General features: G+C 41.8%; 1 protein-coding gene across 2 annotated transcripts in view; it reads left to right on the plus strand.

Annotated features, from left to right (window-relative positions):
- SYT1 (synaptotagmin 1) overlaps positions 1 to 25,119 on the plus strand; it is a gene marked incomplete at both ends in the record, with an annotated part of 183,956 nt that extends 158,837 nt beyond the window's left edge. For both annotated transcript variants that reach the window (XM_080934966.1, XM_080934967.1), the window contains 2 exons: positions 21,622 to 21,755; positions 24,913 to 25,119. In XM_080934966.1, the coding sequence (XP_080791092.1) occupies positions 21,622 to 21,755; positions 24,913 to 25,119 (341 nt within the window). The remainder of the gene's footprint in view (positions 1 to 21,621; positions 21,756 to 24,912) is intronic.
- Positions 25,120 to 27,758: the final 2,639 nt, after the last annotated feature.

Consider the following 27,758-nt stretch of genomic DNA (forward strand, 5'->3'; position numbering starts at 1 on the left):
ACGTGGAAGGTGCTGTGCTGTCAACATTCAGGGACTCATAACTACAACCCACGCTCACTCAAGAGTGGCTCGAGTTTTTCTAATGAAATAGTTGGTGCATAAAACAATCAGAATATAATTAGTACCCATCTCCCCAACTTGGCCAAAGAAGACAGAAAAAAAAAAAAAAAAACACCCCAAAACATGCCATAAGCCTCGGCCACTCTGTTCCTATTCTGTCACCAGAGGCAGCTATTACACAGGAATTGCGAGAACGCCAACATGGCCAGGATGTGTATTTCCGCTTGCGATACTGCCTGACTGTGTTCAGAAAAGCTGACGACACACTGACCCTGCATCCCAGGATCCCACTGGTGTGTAACTACCACAGGTATCGATGGCACTTTGCACAGCGAAATGTTCTTTACAGCGTTTTCTCTGACAGCAGGAAATTGGAAACAACCCAGAAACCATCCTCAGAACAATTTGAGCATTTATCCATCCTAAATAGCAATCAAATTACCAAAGTTACACTACACCTCTAGACCATAATTTGGAGAGTTAAACTGCAGATTTAGAATATGATGCCAACTTTCAAGGTTTGAAAAAGAATAATGAGATACACGGGGCTGTGGTGCCATATATGCAGTTAAAACATGTAAAACCAAACTAAGTGTATGAAGTAACACACTCATGGGCGCAACCGAGTGTGAAGAGAACCTTGAAAACCACAGATGCCACGTCGAGGTAGTAGCTCAAGCAGAAACACACAAGTGGCTTTGTTACACACATTGGTCCTGTCATACTTCCTAAGTCTTTGACCTATTTTAATTGATTTTTTCCCCTAAAAACAAAAATCCTGAAGAGGGCAGCAAATCCAGATAATTGCTGCATCCCGGCTCCTACCTCACTTGGCCTCTGACTATCTCTAAATCAGTTGCTCTGCCACCCACTGTGACACCTATCTGGCTGACTCTCAGGACAGATAAACATAATGCTATCTCGAATGTTCCCCGCTGCTTCTTCCATCCACATCCCTCACACACTTCTGCCTAAAGGGAAGGGAGGGGAGCAGAAGCAAGCCAGTCTTGAATTAAAGTTCTTTTTCCAGTTCAAAGTAGCATAAAGGAGACAAGATGCGAGTGGACAGCCATGTCTTCCTCCATTATGAAGCAGTGGCACAGAATCTAATTAGAAGGCATCTCACACAGAAGGAAACAACACTTATGTAAATTGGAGGAATGCTGAAGGGGCAAGGCAAGGCATGCCAAGGAGCAGGGGTTCCTTTCCTTCTTTTGGACAGTATTTACTTCTTTCCTTCTGGGTCACAGTGTTCCTGGTTCCCCAAGGGGAGGAAAACTCAGTTTTAGCACACCTCCTAGAATTTCTCTCCTTTCTACTAACCTGGAATCTTGCCACATTCAGATTCCACCAGGCAAAGCAGTCTTCAAAGATGCATTCTTTTCATGTAAAAGGGGGTGGAAGGCCACTCATAGGGAAATGGAGTATTCATTAAGACTGATAGAGGTTTGGGAATCCTGTGGAGAGGGGAAAAAAGGATTGTAGGAGCCAGAGGGGTCCAAGACACCACAAGAAAACATACAGGATCAACTAACCTAAGCCCATTGGGGCTCACGGAGACTGAATCACCAATCAGGGAGACTGCATGGGACTGACCGAGGCACACATTTCAGTTGTGCACCTTGGTCTTGTAGAACTCTTAACAGTAGAATCAGGAGCTGTCTGACATTGTTGCCTGCCTTTGGAACCCTTTGCCCTACTGGGTTGCCTTGTCTAGCCTTCATAAGAGAGCAGGTTCCTAGTCTTTCTGCAGCTTGATATCCCATGGCTGATTGAGATCCATGGAAGGCCTGCCCTTTCCTGAAGAGAAACAGAGGAAGAGTGGGTGTAAGGGGAAGCACCCCCCCCAACAGCCCACAGGTTGAGAAACAATGGCTTAAAGAATATTTTTAAAATCACATTTCTTTTATATCTTAGACTCTTTTATATACTGATGTGTTTCCTAAACCTCTCAGGCCAACTCAGAATAGCTGGATCTCCAAACTGAGAAGTTGTATTCTCTAAGAACACCCAAAGGGTCTGCATTCATAGGTTACACACCGTTTAGAAAATGCCAGGATAGACAGTCAAAGGTCAGCCAGGACATGAGTCCTAATCACTGTTCAGAAATCCAGGAGACCCAAACCTGAGTATCCTTGGCTGAAGATCTATGATGGGTTTTCTCTCAGTCTTGATGTGTTTGGTGCAGGTAGCTTACATGTTAGATGTTGTGGAAATGCATAGAGACAATATCTTGTATGTTATATGAATGTATCACCTGTCAGTAAACAAACTAATGGCCTATGGCTTGGGAGGAAATCAAAGGTGGGACATCTGGGAGGAGAAGGAATTCTGGGATAGAACCAGATGCAGAAAGATCGGCCCAGGAAGTTGCGAGGAGATGGACACATGGTACCTGAACACAGGTAACCAGCCATGTGACAAAATGTAGATTTAAATAAATGGTTCATCTAGTCAGAGAAGAGCCTAGCAATACAGCCAAGGTATTTGTAAAATACATTTTGAGTCTTGTTTCTAGAAACATGGGGCTAGGAGGAAGAACCAGGACCTAACTACGAGAGAAACACTTGAAGCCAGACTACAGTTCATTTCTTCCAACATGGCTTGGTTTGCTTGTTGTTTGGGGGTTTTGTCTGCTTAAATGCCAGGGGAATGAATGTTTTCGACCAGGGACATGTTTTTAGTGTTAAACACATATTGTCAATATTTCCTAAAGCATGCTCTGCACTTTTAGTCAGTAGATGGGATGATGGTTTTAATGAAATCTCCTCACAAGTGACCATTTTCCCTGTGAGTTACCAGGTCCTTTTCTGACATGTTAACTTTCCTCCTATGAGGGGACTCTGAGTTCCCATCTGTCATCTGCTGCTTCTGTTGCCTTGTGGGATATTCTTGTACTTTAGCCATTTTATTGGCAGCCATGTTTGCTGTATCAACTTGTAAACTTCAACCCATCCTAGCCATGTTGTTCTTGTGTTCTTTAATCCTGCAACCTTTTCGTTGTTCTAGCTCGTCTTTGAGGTTGTGACTTCAGGAGTTTATGTTCTCTTTAAGTTGATTCATAGTACAGAGCACTTGAGAGGAATTTTGTCTTCTTTTTTAGATATGCTTTTCTTAAAAGTTGGGGTTTCTATTAATCTTTTGTATTCTACATCTTTTTGTTTGTTTGTTTAAGGGAGAGATGCTTTTGTTCACTTTTATTTGGGAGAGTTGCCTTAACATATCTGGCTAAGCAGTAGTTTAACACCCTACTGTACTTCTTGTCCAAAATTCTTGTCCTAAATTGTCCCTGTTCTAATAGCTTGTCCTTGCTTCCATTTGCATTGACTCTAACATGTTTTGCCTAAGCTATGTCTTAAGGAAAGTGAGATACATTCCAATTTACTATAGTCTGAGGTAGTTAGAAATAGGAAGCTCCACTGAACCCTGTGCTTATATGTATTCGAAACCCCATGCCCTTCCCACACCTTTGGGAACTGGTTGATGTGTTGTTGCTTTGCTTTGTTGCACTGGGAATGATGCCCAAGGCAGCAGAAAAGCTGGGCCACTTATCTACATATTCATCCCTTGGAAATTTTGGACTAAGTCTTAAGCTCTCCTCCCAATCAAAACATGCTACCACTTATAGGGGAACACTCTGGGGATCACTGATTTTTAGAGCTGTATTTTGTTTACTTTTTCAGATATGACTTTTTTATTGACTCTCTTTTATAAGACACTGGAACTAAGCTATGTAAATAACTAAGACAAATGAGTTCATTTACAATGGGGAACCTGTCCTGACATATGGGGTCTAAAAGAAACAGCTCTCATCTGCCTAAGAGTTGTTCCTTCAGACAACAAGACCGACAGTGAGGAGTGTCATTCAGTAAGCAGCCTGCAGACATTGAGCAATGGTGAGTTGTGAAGCTTCCATCAGTTCTTCAGGAAGTCTACGAGAGACAGGCAGACAGGCAGGGTTAGGGAATGCCCTGTATCACATGGGGACCTTCTCTTTTTCTGGACCAGCATTTAGTTGGGGTGGCAGGACTGCTGAGGGAAGGTCATGTGTCCTGTTCTGTTGTCTGAGTTATTAGAGTTATTAGAGTGCCCTCTTTCCCTTACTGGGGAGCTAAGGTATTGAAGAGGCAAGAGGCCGTTTCTTACTGTTGACATTATTTTTCAATTCAGAGAGGACAACATGGTGAGACCTTTGTCTCTGCTTTTGCTTTATAATCTTCAACTGGAGGCAGCAACTGGTCCTTCTAATTTCAATAAAGCTATGGGTTATGAACTGCACATACAAGATGGTTATGAAATAGCTCTGACCTCAGAAGTATCTTGTAAAGACACAGACACACAATCCTAAAGTTGAAGTACATTCATTAGACTATCAGCTTTGTCTCCTTTAGCACTTGAACTATGAAATATTTTCAAGAAATGGGGGTCACCTTGCCCCTAAACATGGCAAAGTGGGTTTCTTCATACCTAAAAAAATCATATTTGTTAGAGAAGCTACTGAGTTTCATTATTTCTGATGTTCATAAATATTCTTGCTCAAAGCCACAAGAATATGCTTTTTCTCTAGCTTATCAACCACCCATCTAGGCAGCACAGTAAGAAATAGGAAGTGAGAGTAACTACCTACTCCTGAATTTCTTTTACCACATTGATGCCTGGGTTCACATTAAAAGCTCAAAGTACAGAGATTCCTGAAGCTTAACCTAAGCAGTAATGGATATATTTGTGTTTTTAGATCCTAGAGTATCAAGTGAAGCATTACCTATAAATGCTTACCTCCTGGTGAGCCATTCTTCACAAAGAGACTATTTACCAAGTGCTATACTCTTTTTTATTTTTTCAATTTATATCCCAAACACTGCCTCCCCTGAAAGTTCTCCCCTCATAGAAACAGATGCAGATACCCATAGTTAAACATTGGACTGAGGCTGGAAACTCTTACAGAAGAGTTGGGAGAAGGAACTGAAGGTCCTAAAAGGAATGGGAACTTCACAGATCAACAGAATCAACTAATCTAAACCCCTGGAAGCTCTCAGAGCCTAAACCACTGACCAAAGTGCTATACAACTAAGAAAATCCAGGTGGTAGTCGCTTCTTGTGTCATTATCTCATCTCTAACAAACATAATTCCCCAACTCCAGACACAGACTCCTCAGCCAGTTGCCTTTAAAGCTGGTTACTGTGGAGGTGACTACCAGTACTGTGGTGACCTCTTTAGAAGAATGTCTGTGTCACCAGAAAAATAACCACAGAGACAGCCTTGCAAATGATTCATGCTCCCTCTGAAACTGCTTCCACAAACAAATGCCGTCGATGTAGACAGTTGCAGGCTGTAGATTTGTTCACCATTAGGATCAGCTGGAGGTTTCTGTGAAACTGTAGTTTAAGCTTGCAAAAGCACAGTAGATAGTGGAAACGCCAGGCATCAGCACTGAGATGTATCTCACCTTACAACCTGACGCATGGCCATTGACTTAGAACACTAGCCATCCTTCTACTTCCAGCTTCTTTTCCTGCTCAGCCTCTGTTTGGAGAGGATTTTCCTGGGGAAAATGGAGCTCGATTGACAGATAGTTGGTAGAGACCAGTTATCACAAACCAGCTGTTAATAGTTCAAAAGCAAAGAAAGTACTCAGTCATCAAAAGTATGTCACCAAGTCTACATGCTGTCCTCTACTTGGTTCTACAATTCTCTACAAACCATGTTTATATGGCTGGATGGATGCAGAGCTGCCTTTTAAGTTCCTAAGTGTTTTCCATTTATCACTGTCCTAATCTTTATAGTGGTGGGTGCTCCAGCTAATGTCACCCTTTTGTTCTTTGGAGAATTTTTCTGGTGCTACTTTGTTGTGGATTTGTAAAAATTCCAATCCAAAAAGATAACACTTTGTGTTTAAAGAAGTAGCAAGTGACAATATAAGCCATGAGTTACCAAAATAGGTTATTGATTCCACGAAATGTTGACTTCTCTACTTCTATCAGGGTTGAATAGGAACAGTTTTCACTAAAATGCTTTAATAATTCTGATTGCATGTGCCCTTTGACTCATTTATATTGTTTCTTAAAAGAGGCATTAAAAACCAGAGTGCTTTCCCGTGTAATCAGAGCCCATAAATGGTAGTTTCGCCTAGAACATTGTGTCTACCCAGTTATTCATTTATTTAATAAAGGTTTTTAACGACCACTTTACAGTGGCCTTCAGAGTCAGTAACAAGTTGTGAGCTGTTTGAAGTGTGTTTACATCCAGCTCTGCGGGGTAAGAATTAGCCCCTATGAAAGCAAACTTGGAATCCTAATCACCCAGAATCATTCTGGACAAGATTCAAAGTCAGACCTCTGCCTCTGCTGAACACTTCTCAATTAATTTGCTAGGCACTCTCTTGGATAGATTTTTCAAGACAAACTGAGAGCTTGTCTCCCTCTTTGTCTAGGCCTCTTTCCTGGGATGACTGTGCTGAGCATTTAGCCCTAGCAACCCTTTCAACCCTGAAGCTAAACTGGGAAGAATGTGTACAGACTGTTCTAACCTCAGCCACACCACAGTTATTTAAAAAAAAAAAAAAAAAAAACAACTAAACATTCTTCAGCCCTCCATTAGATAATTTGCATTACAAATAGAGACCATCTTCTGTGTGATAAGATAGACTTACTCCTTCTACAAAAGAACTCCTGTCTGCAACTGCTAGGGATCCAGTGTAAACCATTAATTCTGTCTGGAGATGCTGTATGATGGTTTTAATGTAATTCGATGACCTGAAGTCCTGCTTACCCAAGCAAATGAAAATGAAAAGGCAGAATCATGTCCTAGGACAGTAATGCCTCTGTTCATTTCAGGAATTCACTAGGAAGTCTAAAGATATATTGATGCCCTACAATTATCCAGCTGGTAATTTTTGTGAAATTCTAGTCAGACTACAGTAGTAGCTGCTGAAGTATTTCTAATGAGCATCTTCGAGAAGGAGCAATCAGATGGACCATTTGTTTTCTCTAACGCCCATTAGATCTTTTCTGTGTCTAGTGAGGAAGCTATTCCTCTGAGATCTTCAGAGACAATGATGTCATAGAAGTACCAGCAGTGCGATGACCTCCATTCACTATAAACCACAGAGATGCATCTGCAGATATGGGGTTTTATGGGGATTAGAGAAGGTGACCCGGAGAGTAAGGATGGGATGGGGGGGGCTCGGGAGGGAAAACCAAAAAAGGGGATAACATTTGAAATGTAAATTTAAAAATCCAATAAAAGAATTATAAAATAAATAATAAATAACTTGTTATTTTTAAAAAGTGACACTGATTTGCAATGAGCAGTCATAACAATTCCATAAAGCACGGATATTAGAACTGATTTATTATTAAAGATGTCTTGGGTGGATGCAAAGACGACAGAGGACCCTAGGAAAATGGGTTGCACATGTCAGAGATGGCTGGGAAGGAGAGGGAATGGAGCTTCTACAGGCTGGCACAGATTCCCCATGTGTTTCTGTAAAGCTTGCTGTAGTGCACACTAGAGCTCCCTTTGAGCAAAAAAGTGGAACAGACAGGCCCTAAGCAACTCCATCCCTGTCCCTGGTTCTGTTGGAACTCAACAGGATATGAAAAGTTTAATATAAAACTGAATTTGTTGGCCATTAAAATGTTTATAGGTTAAGATATAAAAAAGAACATAAAACCACAAATTGTATTCTTAATTTAGAAATTTCAACCATTTGCTTTAGTAGCCGTAATCTTGTGCTTTATAAATTCTAGATACCATGTAGAATTCCATTTCACTGAAACCACCTTAAAGTACGTGAACTTGCTGTTTCAAAAATCACTTTGAGTTAATCATGGATCTCCATTATTAGTCAGAAGGATAGAAAAGGCTGAGGGGGAAAAAAGCAAGTTCAAATGAAGACAACCAACCAAATTACTCTTCCCTCTCCACATAAGCGTCACATAGTCCAAATGTCACTGTGTCCATGTTTGGTGGCAGTCAGGTTCAGGTTCGTATGTGGAAGGGGAAGATATGAAAGCTAAATAATCTTTAGAATAAGCAAAAAGTTGGCTCTCATTACCCACCCTACTTGTATAGCCTCCCTAAGTGGATCCTTTCAAATTCAAATTATTCCCATTGAGAGAAAGGAATCTGCTGGCTAGGAATTCCTCCTATAGTTTTTGCTGGATAAGTCATTTGCAAGGAAGAAAGGTCTAAGGTCATCTCTTCGGTCATCTGCTCTTACCAGTTACATGGCGAGTGCTTTAAAGGACAGACTTAACCCCATAGTTGTCTGTCCGTTCTGTCTCCCCCGGCATTTGCTTTACACTGATCTGTGTGCCACTTAACTGAGGCTTTTGTGTTCTCTATTGTGTGCTGGGCTCCACATCAAGCCCAGGAACTTAGGACTGGAAAGTTAGTTCTGTGAATAGTAGTAACCCAAACATCTCAGACAGCAAAGGAGCAGGTGACTAGGAGAATGAATTTTGGACCACAAAAATGTGGAAATGTCGAGAAAACTTGAATAATCATTTCAGCTATTTAGCCCCAAAGTCATCCAGGTAAAAAATGCCACCCTGGTAAAATGCCCAAGAGGCAAGGGAATGTGGAATAAAACCAGCCCTTGTATCCAATCCATCAGGCTATGCATTCCTACAGCCACTTAACATGTGATTCTGGAATCTCACCAACTATTAGCTCTTTTTCTTTTCTTGTCTTTCCTTTCCTTTTTTCCTTTCTCTTTCCTCTCTCTCTCTCTCTCTCTCTCTCTCTCTCTCTCTCTCTCTCTCTCTCTCTCTCAAGACCGCATTCAAAAAACAAACAAAAACAAAACAAAACAGAAAACCCTAGTAACAGGCTAGCCAGGGTAGCAATTCATTTTTATACAAGACATGCAAAGTCTCAGACCAGAGTTAGGATATATGAATTATCAGTAATACTGTGACCATCTCAAATGTCCCTTCTTCTAATGAACAAACAAAAAACTGTGTCGTTCATCTTCTTCCAGGTCTGTGGGCTCAGATAGTTTCCTTAGGACATTCGAAGGGTGTGTAGAGAAAGCAACTCCCTGAGACATAGACATTTCCTTTCTGAAACTAAAAGACAAACCCTAAGGTCAGACCTACTACTAAAGCCGGCAGCCATTACCTCACCTCCTGTAAGATAAACCAGACCTGTAAAGAACTCTAGAATATTCAAAAATCTTTCCATCTCAAATGCATTTCATTCCATAAACTACATAGGTGGCAGAGGTTAAGAAGATGAGTGGATATTTTGAAGCCAAGTGCATGCTAGGCGTAAGGATGTTGTATGGATTGGAGCTGGTTAATCTACTGTAAGAGTTAGATGATGCTTAGATGACGACCCCTATCAACAGCATCCACCCCATCCCGTCAGGCACAAGGCATGTGGATAGCTCCGTCCACAGCTGTTTCCATTTGTTCTTGTTTGCATTGCCTGGAAGCAATCCTTATGCACATACCAAGTAGCATCCATTTGTCAAATTTACTTAAACATCATAGCACGTCGCCAAGTAATTTTATCCTCCATGTATTTTATCAAGTGGAAGTGTTTTGGTTTTTTCAAATGCAGTATCTTACTAAGAGCCTTTCCCTCTGCTCTGAAAGACCAAGCCAAAGTCTCCCCAGTAGGAAAAGTTCTGAGCCAAATGTGTTGTTTGGAATTTTGTTTTCCTTACTGAATCATTGGACCGTTTGTGTTTCGGATTTTGGTTAGTCAGCTCATACAAACAGTTTATCCTTGGTCATTCCACAGAACTCTTTTGTAGCCATCTAGAAAGTACCAAACATAATTACTGTGAATTTCCTAAGTACAAGAGAAATAAGCTTGAGTTACAGTTGAAGAACCCATCTATAAAAAACTGAACAGAAAAAAACAGACAAAAGACAAAAAATAAATATCATTCCAGCGTCTTGCTCTCCCTCCCCTCATACTCAGAGCTCTCTTATTTCACATGACGCACCCCACTTGTGGAGGCTTTCTCTGATAGCTCCCCTCTCTCTGGGCTCTTCTCTCCTCTACTTTGTGTCTGTGCATGCCCACATTGTCACCCAGGAAGCTTGAACTCACATAGAAACCATTAGACAGTCCTCAAAGTAATAGTTGGAATGCGGTGGTTTCTACCACCATCACCATTTAAAAAAAAAAAAAAATGCTTTTCCATTTAATTTGTAATAGCGTTCTTGCCTGTGTGCTTTTTTGTCTCTTCAAAGCATGCTGCCACTATTAATGAACAAAATCAGACTTTGCTACTTTCTGGTCTGTCTCATTAAGATGGGGTTGGTTTGCTCTGCGGTAGTCACCTTGTATACTGTTTTATTCGTCTAGTGAGCACTGCACTAACTAATGTAAATTCATTTTTCAATTGTAGGCTCCCATGGAAAAATGTCCAGAGTCTATTTGTAATGTTACATCCTTGCTGTGGCACTGCACAGGCATTTTAAACGATAGAGGCCCGGGAAGTCTTGTAGTCTTCTCCAAATGAGTATGCATTATTCATAAAGATCCACTCCAGTAAATATGCTCATACTGCCAGGGATAGAAATGGAAATTGTTAGTTCTTTGGGCCTGATTACTATTTAATTATTTATATAATTAAACAATTAAACTATTAAACAATTGGCTTACTGATAGAACCAGGCTTACTCAATAAGTCCAGAAGGCGGAAAAAAAAAAAAAAAAAAAAAAAAAAAAAAAAAAAAAAAAAAAACTGCATTTGGCAAAGAAATGCTGAAGTCTAAATTTACCATGTTGAATTCTACAGGATTTCACACTTCTTGGCCACTTTAGACAAGTACTTGGTGGTTCATTCTAAGCCTGAATATGAGAAATGTCTCTTGGCCAATACTCATGTCTACATTTCCAAGTTTAGGCAGAGGTCATTGCTGAAACTATAAACATCTATTGGTTCCCTCCCATCTTCCATCCCTCCTTTGGGTAAAATTCCTCTGAGTCCTGTTGAGAGTCATCCTTTCCTCTGCTCCTAACATTGACCTTTAAATGGAGAAGATGCTACATCCACTCCAAAAGTACCTCAACTTGACCCTTCTTCCATATTCATTTGAAGGGGGACTAAGACTTAGATCCAAGTGCATCTGAATCATCCTGTTTAGTATATGGATTTTAGAGCAAGATTTTACCTCTGCTATCCAAACAGAGTAAACTTGGACTTGCTTAGTAACTTCGTGTATAGACTTTTTACCCTTGAATAGTTTTTTTGGTTTTTGTTGTTGTTGTTGTTGTTTGTTTGGTTGGTTGGTTGGTTGGTTTTTTTTTTTGTTTTTTGGGGGTTTTTTTTGTTTTGTTTTGTTTTGTTTTTTTGTTTTGTTTTTTTTTTTTTTTTTTTTTTTTTGGTAATCATATGAGATGCAGCTGGTGCTGTTATTTGTATTCTGAACAAGAAAACCTAGAAAGGCCATCAAGGCTACCAAGTGCAGTTTGAGATTGATGCCACAGAAAGACAGCAGAGATGTGGGCAAAGCTGGAACCTGCTGACATCACGGAATTGATATTATCTGACATGCTAAGATGAGGATAACCCAAAATACAAGACAAAAAGACAAGATTTTTTTTCTGTTTCCTATTTTCCTTCCTTCATCCATAGATAGTATGGCCATGACAGGTAGACAGTTTGGGAAAAGGATGCAAGGTCTCCCTGACTTGTCCTGCTGCCCCATTATATGGTTATCTTTACTTTGGAGAAGCTCCCATACCCACTCACTCACTCACCGCAGCTGTGTCTTAAAGAAAAGAGAAATACAGAAGAAGAGTGGATTCTATGCTGGACTTTATCAACCTCCTGTCTACTGATATTTTGAGTTTCATCTTTTCTGTTGTGGCTTATCCTATATGTTATAGGATGTTTAGCAGAATCCCTGCCCGATGTTTCCAGAAGTCCCCCTACACTGAGAACCATAGCTTGCCAGGTATGCTATAGAACTTCCTTAAATCATCTCTAAGAATCAAGGGGTAGTCAGTCAGCCATAATGTGTGGTAAATGTGTTATTTCCCCACCAGTCACCATGGAGAGGCAGACAGAAGAGAGGGGAAGAGAAAGAGACAAAGCATTCACACAGAGAAAAGGAAAGGGTGGAGAAGAAAGAAGAAGGAAAATGAGAATGAGAACAAGAAGAACAAGAAGGAGGAGGAGGGGAGTATGGAGGAGAAGGAGAAGGAAGAAACCAAAATGTCTGCATTATATAGCAAACAGCCTCTGGGGGAAGCGCAGCCCAGCCCCTAGGCTGAAAAATTCAGGGTTAGGGGCAGGATATGCCAGGCAGGGACTGAGGGATGCTGGGAGAATCTGGAGTCCAGGTGTGCTTTGATATGCGCAGTATGCATCTTCACTGGTTTTTCTTGATCTGAAAGCAGTGTGTCAAAGATGATTTAGAGGAATGACTATAGCTGGGTAAATTGGTTCTCACTTTAAACTTCAGAGGCTCTATTACTCAAAAACAAGTAAGGAAAAGATACCCTGCCACAGAGCCCCACTTCCAGACTTTTCTCAAGCCTACAAGGGACCTTCTCATTTAAACCATTTAGAAATGCTTGTCCAATCACTGGAGCCCTATCTGATATAACTATCACTTTCTTCATCCCATAATGTAAGTTAAACTCAGTGAACATTATCCAAAGAGTAATGGATAAAAGGAATAATATCTGGAGGCATTAAGCAAAGCAGTGGGCTGAGGCTAATTCTCACCCAGAGAGCCATCATTGAAATAGAAGGCCATGGTCACAAGGGCCTGCAGTCACTGTAGGAGTTAAAGAAGAAGACAGTATCATTATGCAAAATTGTCAGAATTAAAACTGCAGGCATCTCACGTTATTTGGCATTGAACTGCCACTTTCTAGTTCTCATTGTAAATACAAAAAGCCTTTAGTGCCTCCTTTATATCTCATTGCTTAGAGCTAGCTGTTTGGCAATTACATTTCTATGAAGTTAGCACAAATTGACATTAGAACTGCCTCAGGGTAGAAGGGGATAGCAGTGTTCTAGGGTTTTAAGGTAGAGTAGGGTACAGTAATAGAGACATTCTGATCTTACCAGTACTTGGGCTTCCCAGAGTTCATCACTTAAGATTAATTTTATTTTTATGAAGAAACACATTTTCCCAAAAGAAGAGTGTTTTTATGTTATTCAAGTACCACAAAAATCCTCCAATACCATAAAAGCACATACACACACACACACACACACACACACACACACAGAGAGAGAGAGAGAGAGAGAGAGAGAGAGAGAGAGAGAGAGAGAGAGAGAGAGAGAGTAAAGAATAAAAGGCTGCAGTCAAAGAGGATTGTCCATTCTCTAGAAAGGAACACTCAGGAAAATCTTCATGGAACAGGTAGTTTCTTAAGCCAAAGCTGAGACAGCCAAAGAAAGGGCATCACAGGCTAGAACAGAAAGCCGGACGTTACATCAGGTAAAGCTCCATGTGAAGAAGACTGAGCGTCAGGGATGAGAGATAAAGCAGTTGCTAGGATGGACCAGACATTCTCTGCTGGGTCCGGGGTTGGTGTCCTTAAAGGTTTTAGCATCTGCATGAAGGATTGCTTGAAATCAACAGCTACAAATGGAATTTCTGGTCTTGAGCACCAACTATAGGTTAGAAAGAACTAACCCAAGCAACAATATGATAGAGTAATAAGTTGAAGACTATATACAGAAGTGAACGAAATCCCAGGTGGCCCCGGAGGCTCTAACTTTTAGCTGCAGGAATTTGGAATTAAGACAAAGGATGGGCTTGGACAGAAGAGTCAACTGAGTAGTTTCTGACTGAAGGATAAGAGAAGGGCTGGGGTGGCTGTGGCCTTGTGGTACATCACGTGGTCTGTGCTGTTTCTGCAGAACACATGTCCATTGAGGCCATGTAGCTGAAGGAAAACCAGTAAACTTTCTAATTAGCTCCAAGTTTCCATGCTCCTGGGGTGGCAGCTCAGCATGCAGAAGTGAGCTCATAACACTGCTGGCACGAGACAGTTTAGTCAGGTCCTAGGTACCATGTCAGGAACTCCATTAAGCAAAGCTGACAGTCACAGAGGGAGTCTCGGGATGCTTTGTAGGACATCTGACAAGAGAAGCACAGAGGGTTAGCAAATAACAGGTCCTGAGACTTCTTGGTCAGAGACGCTTCCTGAGCTACCCTTTGATGCTTGCTGCAGACGTCCCTGCATCACCAGCCCTTCCGAAGACAAGCTGTCAAGACCAAGCAAGACTTTTTAAACAGCATGACTCAGGAGCCTAGAGAAGGAAGGACAATGACCAGAACAGCAGGGAAGTAGCAGGTAGCTGTGGTGCATCTCTTCTTACTCAGCAAAGGCAAGGATGGTCAAGATGTATGAACCTTTAAGCTCGGCCCTCTGGAGGTCAAAGTGGGTGGACCTCTGTCTGATCTACATAGGGAGTCCCAGGTCAGCCAGAGTACTCTAGAAGACTCTGTGTCCAAGCTCTGTGTTGAGCCAGTGAGTGACAGTTGGGAGTGGGAATGAATGCAGTCGCTGAGATACTGTGGAGGTGACAGTTCATCCTACATAGACATGGATATGAGAACCCCAGGGCCAGATCAGTTTATAGGAAAACCTATATTAATATGAAAATATGAGCATACACGGTCATCCTTCTCATCATGCTTGAGTGTGAGCACAGTGAAACAGCAGCACTGGACCCCACGCTGTCCATCCTGTGACATACTCAGAAGAGGATGCTCAGGTGATGGAGTTGCAGCAATACCTTGAGATCCTCCAAGGCAAAGGCTGGCCAAGCAGTCGTAAACCTTGTCACACAAGGCCTGCATTACTGCAAACAGCTAGAGAGAGGAAACTGTTCATCACCATCCGGAGAGCCTCTGTGCTCGATAACTGACAGAGTTCATTGTTCCAAGTCACCACTGCCTGGGTACAAGGTTCAATAAATGATTTGACTATCATATTAGGGTAGCCCCTAACATACAGACTTCTTGTTCCTCACTCTGGGTGAGAAATGGGGATGAAGAGGGAAGAAAGAAAGGATCAAGGAAGAAAAGGGAGGTAGGGAAGGAGGGAAGTGTGAGGGAGGTGAAACAGTAGGTGGACAGGAAAGAAGGTTCTGTCGCAAAGTGGAAACATTAACAGGAAAAGAGACACAGATAATAAACGTGCCGTCAACGGGCATTCCCCCATCCTTACAATAAATCTCAGTACTGAGAGAGACCTCTCTATTTCCTCAGTTTTTGCAGCACAAGGAAAGGATTTGTAAATAGCTGATATATGATATGCCCAAATGTGCCAACATTTTAGATGGCTTTGGAATCTAGAAAGACTTGATAACTCAGAGTTTTGACTCCTACTGTCCAAGACCATCAGCCATGACATTCTGCTTAAGACTCTGACCATACCTTCCCAGCTCTGTGTCATTTGAGACATTGATTTCAAGAACAAGAGAAAACCTTACAAGATGCTGAGCTAGTTTCCTATCTTACACTTCAAAACCACTTCACAAAGCAGTAATATTCTTCTTTCAGTCACATACATGATTAAACTCGTCCTGAGTCAACCCTTTGCTTAGAGAAGGCATGGCACTAGGACAGCTTGTCTTTATAAGCAACAGGGCAGAACTAAAAATGTATTGGGGAATCAAACTACCAAGGCCATCTATGGGGACTGGGGATGCAGGGAGAAAAAACAAAATAGTGAAAAGCCAACCAATTGTGTATGACAGTTAGCAGGGTTGGGGGTCTGAATTGATGCAGGCTGTCCAGATTGATCTACAACTAGGTACCCTTGGCAGATGTAGTTGACCTTAGAGAGAAGGTTAAGGGAGGTTTCTGGAGGATTAGAGAATGTTCCTAGTGAACAGAACTACCTTAAGAGATCTGCTTTTTAGCAAACAGAAACCTATAGGCTTATTTACCCAACAACAGTCCTGTTCACCTGGCTGGAGCCCTGTTTTAAACACTGCCATTTTGGGGGAAGGGTGGCTTCGGCCCTGACAGTCTAGCTTCTGTAGCAAGAAGCTGTCTTCCTGTCTCTACTTGGTAGGTGGGGTCACAGGTAGCAGAGTAGCTGGCGCGGGGAGGGGAGTCTGGCTCATAGAGGCTGCTTTACCTGTCGCTTGCATCAAAACATCATAAGAATGACATATGACATTTCATACAAAAAGAAAAAATGGTTAAATAATTAATGCAAGACAACACAACTATGAAAAGCAGAGCCAAGATCCAAATCAGTCTAGTTTCTGTCTGTACTTATAAACACTGCACAAAACTTGCTGCCTGGATTTGAGTTCTTGAGAAAAAAAACCAAACCAAAACAAAACAAAACAAACAAAAAAAAAAAAAAAAAAAAAAAAAAAAAACCCAAAGGGATTGTTGTAGTATAAAATAACATGACATAATTTTAAATGTGAGAAACAAATAGATGTTAGAATAGTTTACAACAAAAGGAAACATAAATTACATCTCCAGTGTAAAGAGCCATTATTGTTTATGCCTTATAAAATCATCCTCAGATCATACTTTGTCCAGTTTTACCAGTTTTACATAGATTGTAAAAAGTAAGCATATTACTAAGATTTTGAATGGTATGCTCAATGTTGTTTTACTTTATTTTTGTTAAAAGAACTTAACTGGGCTGGAGATATGGCTCAGTGGTTAAGAGCACTGACCGCTCTTCCAGAGGTCCTGAGTTCAAATCCCAGCAACCACATGGTGGCTCACAACCATCTGTAATGGGATCTGATGCCCTCTTCTGGTGTGTCTGAAGACAATGACAGTGTACTCATTCATATATAATAAATACATGAATAAATCTTTAAAAAAAAGAACTTAACCTTTTTTAAGGTTTTTGATTTGAAGATCAGAATAACTTCATTTTTAGGAGAGAGGAGAAAACATCAATGTTTGTCAAAAGATCAGTTTCTAGATCTAGTGAAAGAATGAGGAAGCCACTCAGTTACCTAGCATGCCTAAGGCCCTGGGTTCAGTTCCAGGCAACATACATACACACATGTACACACACACACACACACACACACACACACACACACATGCACACCTCAAAAGCACCTTGCCTCTCATCTTCACATTTTGCTTGATAAACAACAGAGTCTCTTCAAAGCTGGCTGCTTTATTAGTTTTCTGTTGACACTGTGCAAAAATAATCACCAAGCCTATGCCTTGGAACAGCATACATGCATTTTCTTATAGTTATATGGAGTTAGAGAAATTGCACATTCAGTTAAATACGAGGAGGAATAAGTCAGAGACCTATTGTATAATGTAGTAATATTATATATTAATAAGCAAGAATTCTTATAAATCTCTAAGGCAGCACATAGTAAGTGTTTTCACCATGTAAGGCAAGTATGGGAGTTAAGCCTGCTAGCCTAATTTAGCCATTCCACATGTGCGCACATTTTGAAAGCCATATTGTACATGATAAATACATAAAATTTCTATGTCCCAATGGAACATGTTAAAAAGGAAGTCTGACACAAGCCTCAAGAGCTCAAGTCCATGTGCGGCCAGGGTAAGTCCCCCTTCTGAGGAGTGACAGATTTCAATCTGTGGCCACAACTCCATGGGGGAGGGAGTTGCATAACAAATATCACATTATGATTCATAACATAGTAAAATTACAGCTATAAAGTAGCAATGAAATAATTTCATGGTTGGGGTCACCACAACATGAGGAGCTGTATTAATGGACGAGAAGAGTTGAGAGCCACTGGCCTACAGAAAAGGACATTCCAGTCCTCCACATACTTGAGCTTCTGGTCCTTTCTTGATTGAAAGCAAGGTGTGGTAGTTTATTCTCATAAGCCCAGAATTTGAGAGGCTGTGGCAGAAGTTGGAGGGTAGCCTGAGCTACAGTGAGTTCTAGGTTAGCCTGCCTCCAAAATAAATGAATAGAATAACCTTCATTGGCATATGCCTGGCTCTTACTCTGCGGTCACACCAAATCACAGCCAGGAAAGGTTCTCTGCATTTCAAGGACTTACAGGAGAAGAGTTCGTGGGCCCTGGAAAACACCAGGCTGACCTCATTTGGAAGTCTCTGCTTTAATAACATTTCCTTGTCCCTTTTGCCATACAACATACTCTCAGGCTCTCAAGACCAGAATGCTTTGTATTTGGGAGAGTTATTATCCTGCCTACCATAATTGTGAAACAGTAGGCACACAAACTTGAATCTGGTACATTAAAAAGGGTTGTCCACATGTAAGCTCAAGAGTGGTCTCACTAGGGTGTCCTCAAAAGCCTCTGAATCAGAGTAGCGATTGTGACAGAGGGAGATAAAGTCCTGCTAACGTGATCTCCAACAGGAAAAAGGACAGCCATGCAATGATTTCCAATGACAGAGAGGCCAAAACCAAAGGAGAGACCTGATAGTGACCTAGACAACCAGGCCATGGAGCAGATTCCTTCTTTATAGCGTGTGTGTGTGTGTGTGTGTGTGTGTGTGTGTGTGTGTGTGTGTGTGTGTGTGTGAGAGAGAGAGAGAGAGAGAGAGAGAGAGAGAGAGAGAGAGAGAGAGAGATGTGTGTGTGTGTGTGTGTGTGTGTGTGAGAGAGAGAGAGAGAGAGAGAGAGAGAGAGATGTGTGTGTGTGTGTGTGTGAGAGAGAGAGAGAGAGAGAGAGAGAGAGAGAGAGATGTGTGTGTGTGTGTGTGTGTGTGTGAGAGAGAGAGAGAGAGAGAGAGAGAGAGAGAGATATGCACTTGTGAGTACAGTGTGGACATCAGAGGACAACTCTGTGCAGTTGCTTCTCTCTTTCTGTGATTCTAGGATTAGGATCCAGGTCACTGGGTCCTGATGCTGGCCCCCACTCTATTGTTTTTGTTTAAGTGGAAAACAGACATTAGAAATCATTAGAAATGAAAGATTAGACAAAAATATCTTTTTTTTTACACCAATGTTTTAAAAGAAATAGACTAATGATCATCAGTATAAACTAAACAGAGGCATGACCCATCTTGTGCTTCTTTGGGTGGCAGCAGGGACATGAGATGGTGTTGAGGAAAGGGCGTCAGTTTTCAGAAGAGATGACCATGAGTGCTTGCTGCTGGCAACTGGACCCACCAGCCACAGGGACAGAGAGCGCCTGAAGGGAGAGCCTTATCTCACTGCTTGCGTAACTCCCTGGCTCTACCCTCCAAAGCCCTGAGGAGGTTCCACCCGCAGAGCTCAGGGAAAGCCACATCCTTAAGTCCCGACGCAGCCCACTGTACCATAGGACACAATCACCAAGAGTTTGAAGCCACCAGGACACTGGGAGCTGACAAGGATTTGCTTTTCAGGTAGCCCCGAAAACAGAACTAACAGTAAGCATTCAGAGGCTTGCTTTGCAAGAGAGGTAATTTTTTGCTTAAAAAAAAAAAAAAAAAAAAATCTGTGTGTCCTCAAAGCATAGGTGTGACTCACCGCAAGGCAGTCTTCCTATTTAGAGGTCTCAGCAAGGAGTCAGAGAAGCAAACAAGGCTTAATCTCACAGAAGCCACTAATGGGAAAAGGGAGGGATAGAAGCCAACTGCAGAGCACCCAAAATCCAAGACAAGACTTCAGGGCACTGAGGAAACCAGAGACTGCTTGGGAATCAGGGCAGCCTAGGAGCAGATGGAAGTGGAAAAGACTGGAGAAGATGAAGAAGCCACTAAGACTTCAGATTGTAGGACCAAAGAATGATCTCTTGACTGAGCGAAGTCTACATGCTTTGGGGGCAAATAGGAAGACAGGACTAAGAGAAAGAACCTACCTTAAGAGGCCTTAACTACCTCCTACTTGTTCATTCCACAACCAAAAAAAATAAAAATAAAAATAAAATAAAAATAAAATAAAAATAAAAAACCACCGAGGGAGAGGGGTGGAAGGGGTAGAAATGCAGCTGGGTGGCAGAATGAACTCAGCGTGCACCACGACCCCCCCCCCAATTTTATTATGCATCTCACTGTTTCAGAAAAATAGTGACTATTGAAAATATGGTTTCTGTCCTTCAGGAGGTACAGAGAAAGGCAGATAAAAACAACCTTTCATCTGCAGCTTTCCAAAACTATGTGGGCTTCAGATTGCCCATAATATTTCTCCCAGCTCAAGTTCTGAAAGGCAAGAGAAAAAAATTTAAAAGGCTTAGCAGTAGTTATTTTAGATGATACTAATTTTATTCTTTTTATCATTGCCTTTTGGTATTTTTCTATAATGAACTTACATTATATATGAAATGGGTTTTGCTTAAGGAAAACAGCAGAGAGTTTTTTTTTTTTCTTTCCTTTCAAAAGTCATGGTTTCTTGTGAGGTGAAGGTATGTAATTCATCCATTAGTAATGAAAGTGTTACAAGGGGGTGCGGCCTTGCCCTCCAGGCTTATTATACCACCTTTCCCTAATGAGGCTTGAGGACAATGCTCTGAGAATCCTTTTCTCTTCACCTCCATGGGTATCAGCCTTTTCCTTAGTCCCTGTACACACTTGAAGGAAGCTATTGCAACTTATGAAGGCTTAGTGTAATCTGTGCCTGTCTGTCTGTCTGCCTTTCTCTCAAACACACACACACACACACACACACACACACACACACACACCCCAGAGAGCTCCATTGTGAGCAGTCACTGGCTTCTCTTCCTCAGCCCTCCCATCTCAGCTCCCACACAGCGGAGATGTCTTCTGCTGCAGCTGGAGCCATCCCTGTTCTTTTTCTCCTGAACTCTACCATCGCTGCTGTTTTCCCAAAGACCTTGGCTCGGCTTCTCCCTTGCACTGTGCTCATCAACCTCTAATTTCACGGGGGTTTCCTTTCCCTAAAAGCTTAATCTCTATTACCCCATAAGTCTGAGGTCCCATCATGAAAACAGAGAAGAACCGCTGTACTCAGTGCTGCTCCTGTCATTGAGAGGGGGCATATATCTGCCACCCCAGCGTGGGCTGTGTATGGGGATGGACAAGTGAATGAAGCAGCCCCTTTGTCCGCTCCCTGTCCAGCTTTACTCCCATGTACGAGCAAGCTATGGCCAAGCCCTCTGCCAACTCACAAAAGCCTGTTGCTAAATTCCCACAGACTTTACAAGCCAGTTGTTAGTCTGTTTGTGGCTTAAAATGGGCCATGGTGAGCACACTTGCGCCACAGAAATCTGCAAATGCTGCATGTCAGGACTTTTCCCCCCAAAGAGCTGGCTTCCCAGCATCCCACTGTTCTTTCCTTCCAAATGTAAGTAGGAAATTCAGCTAACATGACTATAAGCCCAACACAGAGATTCTCAGCAAAAGATGCTTGATGTTTTACAACATCTTACACAGAAGCCATGTAATCACCTTTGGGGGCTCAGTTCTTTTCTAAGTTAATGTATAACCCAAAACAGGTGGCTTTGGCTGACAATAAGATTCAGATAATGAAAGTACATGCTGCCAAACCTAATGACCAAAGTCCAATCCCTAGGACTCACGGTAGATGAGGACAGATTCCCACACAGCTGTCCCTGGATCTCCATGCATGCACTGTGCCGTGCACACCACCACACACAGCGAACGGTAATAGAGCATTTCAGATAAAACAAAGCCCTCGTCTGAGCTCCTAAAGTTCCTGTGTCTGTCTTTCAGATCCCTATGTAAAGATTCACCTGATGCAGAATGGCAAGAGGCTGAAGAAGAAAAAGACAACGATTAAGAAGAACACGCTTAACCCCTACTACAATGAGTCCTTCAGCTTTGAAGTGCCGTTCGAGCAAATCCAGGTAATGTCTGACATGAGTGTGTCCCTCAGTTCCATGCCTTCAGATCTTGTAAATGACAAGTGTGGAGGCCCAGGCACATTTGTGTGATACCTGAGTTCTACCAAGCAGGGCATAATAAGACACACAGCGTGAAAAGGGCTGATTCATCAGCTGGAACAGCAAGCTGCCTTCTGCTGAGCAGAAATAAGGTAGAAAATAGAAAACCAACAGAACTGCTTTGCTAGGTCAATAAGTTTGTCTATGGAATCCAAAATCTAAGAGAGAATGGGCTTGCCTATTGATTTCCAGGGGACAATAAGAAATCCACTTCCATAGGGCAAACGTAGCCAGTATCCCACCTTCTCACAGTGACTCATACATATCTTCATGTTAGAAAAATGTTTGTGCTTATTGTCAACAGCTAAGTCACCAGTATAGTTTCCCTGTCCCCTGTCCTGTGTTCAGTAGTCTAAACCAGTGAGCACTTTACACCTTCTGGCAAATCCTTGAAACAACTGTTTTCTACTGTAATTTATTTTGCAGTATCTGCTCAGTGAACTTTTTGAGTTCTAAGACCTTACTCCTATGGAAACTATCCCCTCCTGGCATTTTGTTTTTTCAATTCCACAAAACGATACAAAGCAAGGTATCAGGATGGAAACAAAATCTCGTAAACTTATTCCTTTGGGCTATAATCCTATACATATAAAAATACATTTTGACTGTGAATTTCAGGAAGTACAAATATACTGAAAGGGAGGCATATTAAAAACAAAATAAAATTTTTGATTTGGGGCAGCATTTTAGAGGAGAGAGAACCTAAGCCCCATGGAAAGCAGGTTGGGTTTGGGAATAGCAAACACCCCCTGGCTGTATCCTGCCTCTTCTGCTCCTACAAACTGCCCCCCCTCTTTTAATCCTAGGCCACTCTTTTCCCCTTTGTATTTCTCTGAAGCAGTAGTTCTCAACCTTCCTAATTCTGTGCCCCTTAACACAGTTCCTCGTGTAGTGCTGACCCCCCAACTATAAAATTGTTTTTGTTGCTACTTCATGACTGTAATTTTGCTACCTTTATGAGTATTCATGCAATGTCTGACATGCAGGGCATCAGATATATAACCCCTGTGAAAGGGTAGGACAGCCCTCCACCCCCCCACCGGGGGGGGGGTGTCAGAACCCACATGCTGAGAACCACTGCCTTAAAGATGATAGTGTTCTACCTGTTAAGACAGTTTAGTTTTTCTTAGGCTACGATGATGTGTCTGTGTTCTGTCTTTTTCAATCTTTCTGGAACATTTTGTGAAGGAAGCAAATTATGCTAATTTCTGGAAGCATGCAGAAAATAGCTTTGTCACCACCATCAAAAAAATGCAGAAATAAACTATGGAAGCCTTTGCAAAATAGACCCAATGGGTGCCCTAATCAGCTCACCCCTCGATAACATAATCAAGTTTGTCCTAAACATGAAGACATCTATTATGTTTGCACATAATGTTCCCATGCTGGCCTCTGCACAGTTACTGCATCATGGTACATTTGCTTGGGCCAAGATCTGAGAGCCAAAGCCACATCTATCAACATATCCTGTTCCCAAACACTTCCTAGTGAATAGGTAATTTACTTATTTGTGGCACTGGGGGATGGTCCAACTACCACTGAGCCATATCTTATATCTCATATCTCCTAATAGCAGCACCATAGCAAGGCTGCACATAGAGGATGGTGCTACAATTGTACTGCATTCTAAATTCCACACACAGAGGTGACTGTGAGATGGTGAAGTAGACAGAGATTCTTGCTGTCAAGCATCAGAGTCTGGGATTGAGGCCCAGGACCTACATGGTAGAGAATGAGAAGCAATTCCTGCAAGTTGCCCTGTGACCTCCACATGTGCGATGTGCTATATATACCTGCACACAGGCACACACAGAAAACGATAAAGAAATGGAATAAGAAAATTGCTCTTTAAAAATAGGTATTTGTTTTTGCTGTTCCAAAGACGTACCTCTGTGTCGACTCCCAACACACTGACAGAGTAGTTCAGTCCTCAGAGTCCACTGAAGCAAAACTCAGTGTATCCTCACCAGGGCCTGGCTTTCACAGCTATATTTCCCTTCCCTTTAATGCTGGCCACAAACTGATATAGTTACTGTGTTTTAATCTTTTATTTTTATATCCAGTGTCTAAATCAGACGCATCACATACTCTGACTTACCAAATTCATTTCCTAAGATATGGAACTCTTTAGAGAACATATCTTTTATATTATAATAATATACTAATTATTAGTATGTAATAGCATAATAATATACTAATTAATGTGCATAAAGAGAATTACACTCAAGAAAAAGCATATTTTCTTTGGTTACTGTCCTTTTAAAAGATTTCTATCATATTTTTGTGGTCACAATTATATGATTAGGTCAGCTCCTTTTACTTACACATAAAATGCTGGCTGTCACCTCTTTGAAATGAGATCATAATGCATGATTATTCCAAAAGTTTTAATAAAAACTAAGAAAATGGCCTAGGTCCTCATGCTAGAACACTGATGGATGAGACATGTATAGCCATGTCACAACCTTGTACAGGTAGCGTGTCATGGTGGTTAATAGCATAGAAGCCAACTCATTCATTCCATGTGTGACCTCAGACAGGTAATCTCATACTTTTGTGAGCTTCTAGCATCCTTATCTATACAGTGGAAATATTAATAGAATCTGTTGAGAAAAATAACTGAATAATTTCTTCTGGAAAGCTATTAGGTAATATCAAATAATAAAAATTAATGTATATGTGTTAAAGATGACCCCCAAGCATGATGACACATACCTGCAATCTCAGCAAGAAAATCCAAAGTTCAGGGTTGTCATCTACACAGTGACCTTGAAGCCAGTCTGAGGTCCTTGAGGCACTGCCCCCACCCCCTCAAAAGAAAGGTAATAAGATGGCGGTGCCAATGATGGAAATCTAGAGCAATGATTGTCATAGCGACAATAATGGAGAGCTAGAGCAATGAAAAGCAGGCTGAAGTCTCCACACCCAAGAGCTCTCAGCCTCCTCTTGGTGGTCAGGAATGGATTCTTAGTTCCTCAGATCCCGAGGAAGTTCTATGTGTCCCAGGGCATTTTACCTGAAGGACTGGCTGACACTTATGCATTCATATGTCCTCTTTCAGAAAGTGCAAGTGGTGGTAACTGTTTTGGACTATGACAAGATTGGCAAGAATGACGCCATCGGCAAGGTCTTTGTGGGCTACAACAGCACCGGGGCAGAGCTGCGACACTGGTCAGACATGCTGGCCAACCCCCGGCGACCCATCGCCCAGTGGCACACTCTGCAGGTAGAGGAGGAGGTTGATGCCATGCTGGCTGTCAAGAAGTAAAGGGAAAAAGAAGCCTTTCTGCATCTGCCCACATAGTGCTCTTTAGCCAGTATCTGTAAATACCTCAGTAATATGGGTCCTTTCAGTTTCCAGCCATGCATTCCTGATACAATCCAGTGGTACTTCAGATCCTGTTTTAATTTGCACAAATTTAAGTGTAGAAAGCCCCTATGCCTCCGTCATACCACTGCCCTCCAAATCTACTCTTCTTTTAAGCAATATGATGTGTAGATAGAGCATGACTGAAATTATGTATTGTATCACACCGTTGTATATACCAGTATGCTAAAGATTTCTTTCTAGTTTGTGTATTTGTATGTTGTAAGCGTTTCCTAATCTGTGTATATCTAGATGTTTTTAATAAGATGTTCTATTTTAAACTATGTAAATTGACTCAGATATAGGAGAGCTGATAATATATTATATGGTAAATATAGTATCGTCTGCATTCCAGAAAAAATATCAACTTGAAGGCACTAGTACAGTTAAACCAACATCTTAAAGGACAACTTAAACCTGAGCTTTCTATTGAATCCTTTGAGTACCAAGATTCGCTCACATGACATCTTTGATGGGCAAACCCAATTTTGTAGAATTCTTTCACAGGCAAATAGCATGACCTGAGCAGCATCCAGGCTGACCTCAAGAAAGCAAAGCCACAAACCAGAAAAGCATCTGTCCGTGTGTATCTGCAAAGTGAAAATCATGGCTTCAATCTTAGTCAAGGAAGCAATGAACAGGAGCCAATGAGTTCCTACCACTGCATCTAGCAGAGCTTCATGGTGGTGTCTGTGTGTGTGTGTGCAAGTGTGAAAGTGTATGCACGAGTGTTATGTGTGGTGCATGCCTTTGTTTGGGGTTAGGGTGGGGGAGGAGAAGCTGAGAGAAGTCAGTGTTTATGAAATATTGCCTGACTATTTAAACAGAAAATAATAGCTCTCCATTTATATAAAACGTGCAACCTGGGAATTCTGATCCAGATTTCACCCCAATATTGATCCCAAAAGGTATGCACGTGAGACTTTGTAACAAAATATTTTATTATACAGAAGCAGATTAGAAGGAATGCAGAATATTTTTAACACAGCAATCTGTGCTTATTCCACAAAGTGACTTTGTGGTGAACAGACAGTATTGTAACCCCATGAAAAGATGAAATATAACAATTAGCCATAGTTCTGAATGCACTTCGATTAAGCCAAAACAGACAGCTAGTGATCTTTTTATATGCTCTTTTTACTTAAGTTTTAATTTGTCCTTTAAACAAAGGTGAAACAAAACCAAGAACAAGTTCTAGCAAACTGAAGCAACCTCTTATGTACACTAGATGCTTGACTTAGGAGTTTTTAAATGTTCTCAATGTTATTCTGTAGTAAATGGCACTATTACGAAGCCACTAGTCATTCCATATGAGTCTTAAGGACTGCTCTGTGTAACACTGTGACTGCCCCGTGTGCTTAGACACGTAGTTTCCTCAGTGGATAGCACTCAACTTACTCCGTAGTAATATTGTAACAATACTGCCGCTCCCTTACTGCACTGCCCAACGTGTGTGTAGCACAAACAGTTCTCATTCCTAAGGACCAATTCAGAACTGAACAGCTATGCATAGGACAGAAAGATACATAGACTGGGGGTTGGGGAGAACACACAGCATTTCGTCAACACTGTGCAGTAGTCACATTCTCCCGATGCAGTAGACAGCCACTTCAGGAAGTGAGCCGGCCACCTGCCACCACTTCTAGACTCTTCTCCCACCTGCTACTGCAGCCTCTTTTCACCTCCAGGCCACAGATGACAGCGACATTCTGAGGGAGGGACCTTCTTCACATCGACCAAAACAAAGGGGAGAGGACTGCTGAGCAGGGCCTCATGTTTCATCGTTAGGGCTTAGCTCCATGTTTTGGACAAAACTCAAAAGAATCCCAAGATGGGCTGCAGTGGCCTTTAACCATGGGATCAGCTGCTCCTCCTGTACACACAACACAAAACCCAACCCTTGGTTGCGATTCTTCCCTCATTAGAGAAGAGGCAAACCCTCCGCTGGTCACTCCCATCACGGCCAACTTTAGAACTAGAACAGACACACAGGACAAGGAGAAAACCCTTTCCTGTGCCTGAACAGCACATTGTCAACATTAAAACCACAAACGATAGGAAATGCACACTCATAGGTGAGGTTAAACAGCCGTTTAATCAGGACACTCCAGTGAGGGGCTTTCCTATTTAAGGGACCAAGTCCTACCAAAGAGAAGGAACACCTTAAGTACCAGACACTGACATTTAATTTCACCATCTCCCGACTTAAGTTGTACACACTGGAACAGCATTTCCACGGAAGCAGCTCCCAGCTGCTGAACAGACATTCCATCCTGCATTACCATACTACTAGCACATTCTCTTGTAACACTGCCAACGTGGGATTGTCACCATAGAATTAGTTGGTACTATGTCATCTCTCATGAGCCGGTGACTGGACCTGTTTTCTGACCGAGAATCATCCTCTGATAAGCCACATGTACCTTTCTGACAATGCAGTGTGAAGTCTTAGAAGCTGATGCCCTAGAGAGATCCTAGTTGCCTTTGTGCACACTTACTGCCTGCTTGAGTGTTTCTATGTGTGGGTTTTCTCTGTGTCT

Source organism: Micromys minutus (assembly GCF_963924665.1).
Source record: "Micromys minutus genome assembly, chromosome: 22".
Taxonomy (NCBI): Eukaryota; Metazoa; Chordata; class Mammalia; order Rodentia; family Muridae; genus Micromys; species Micromys minutus.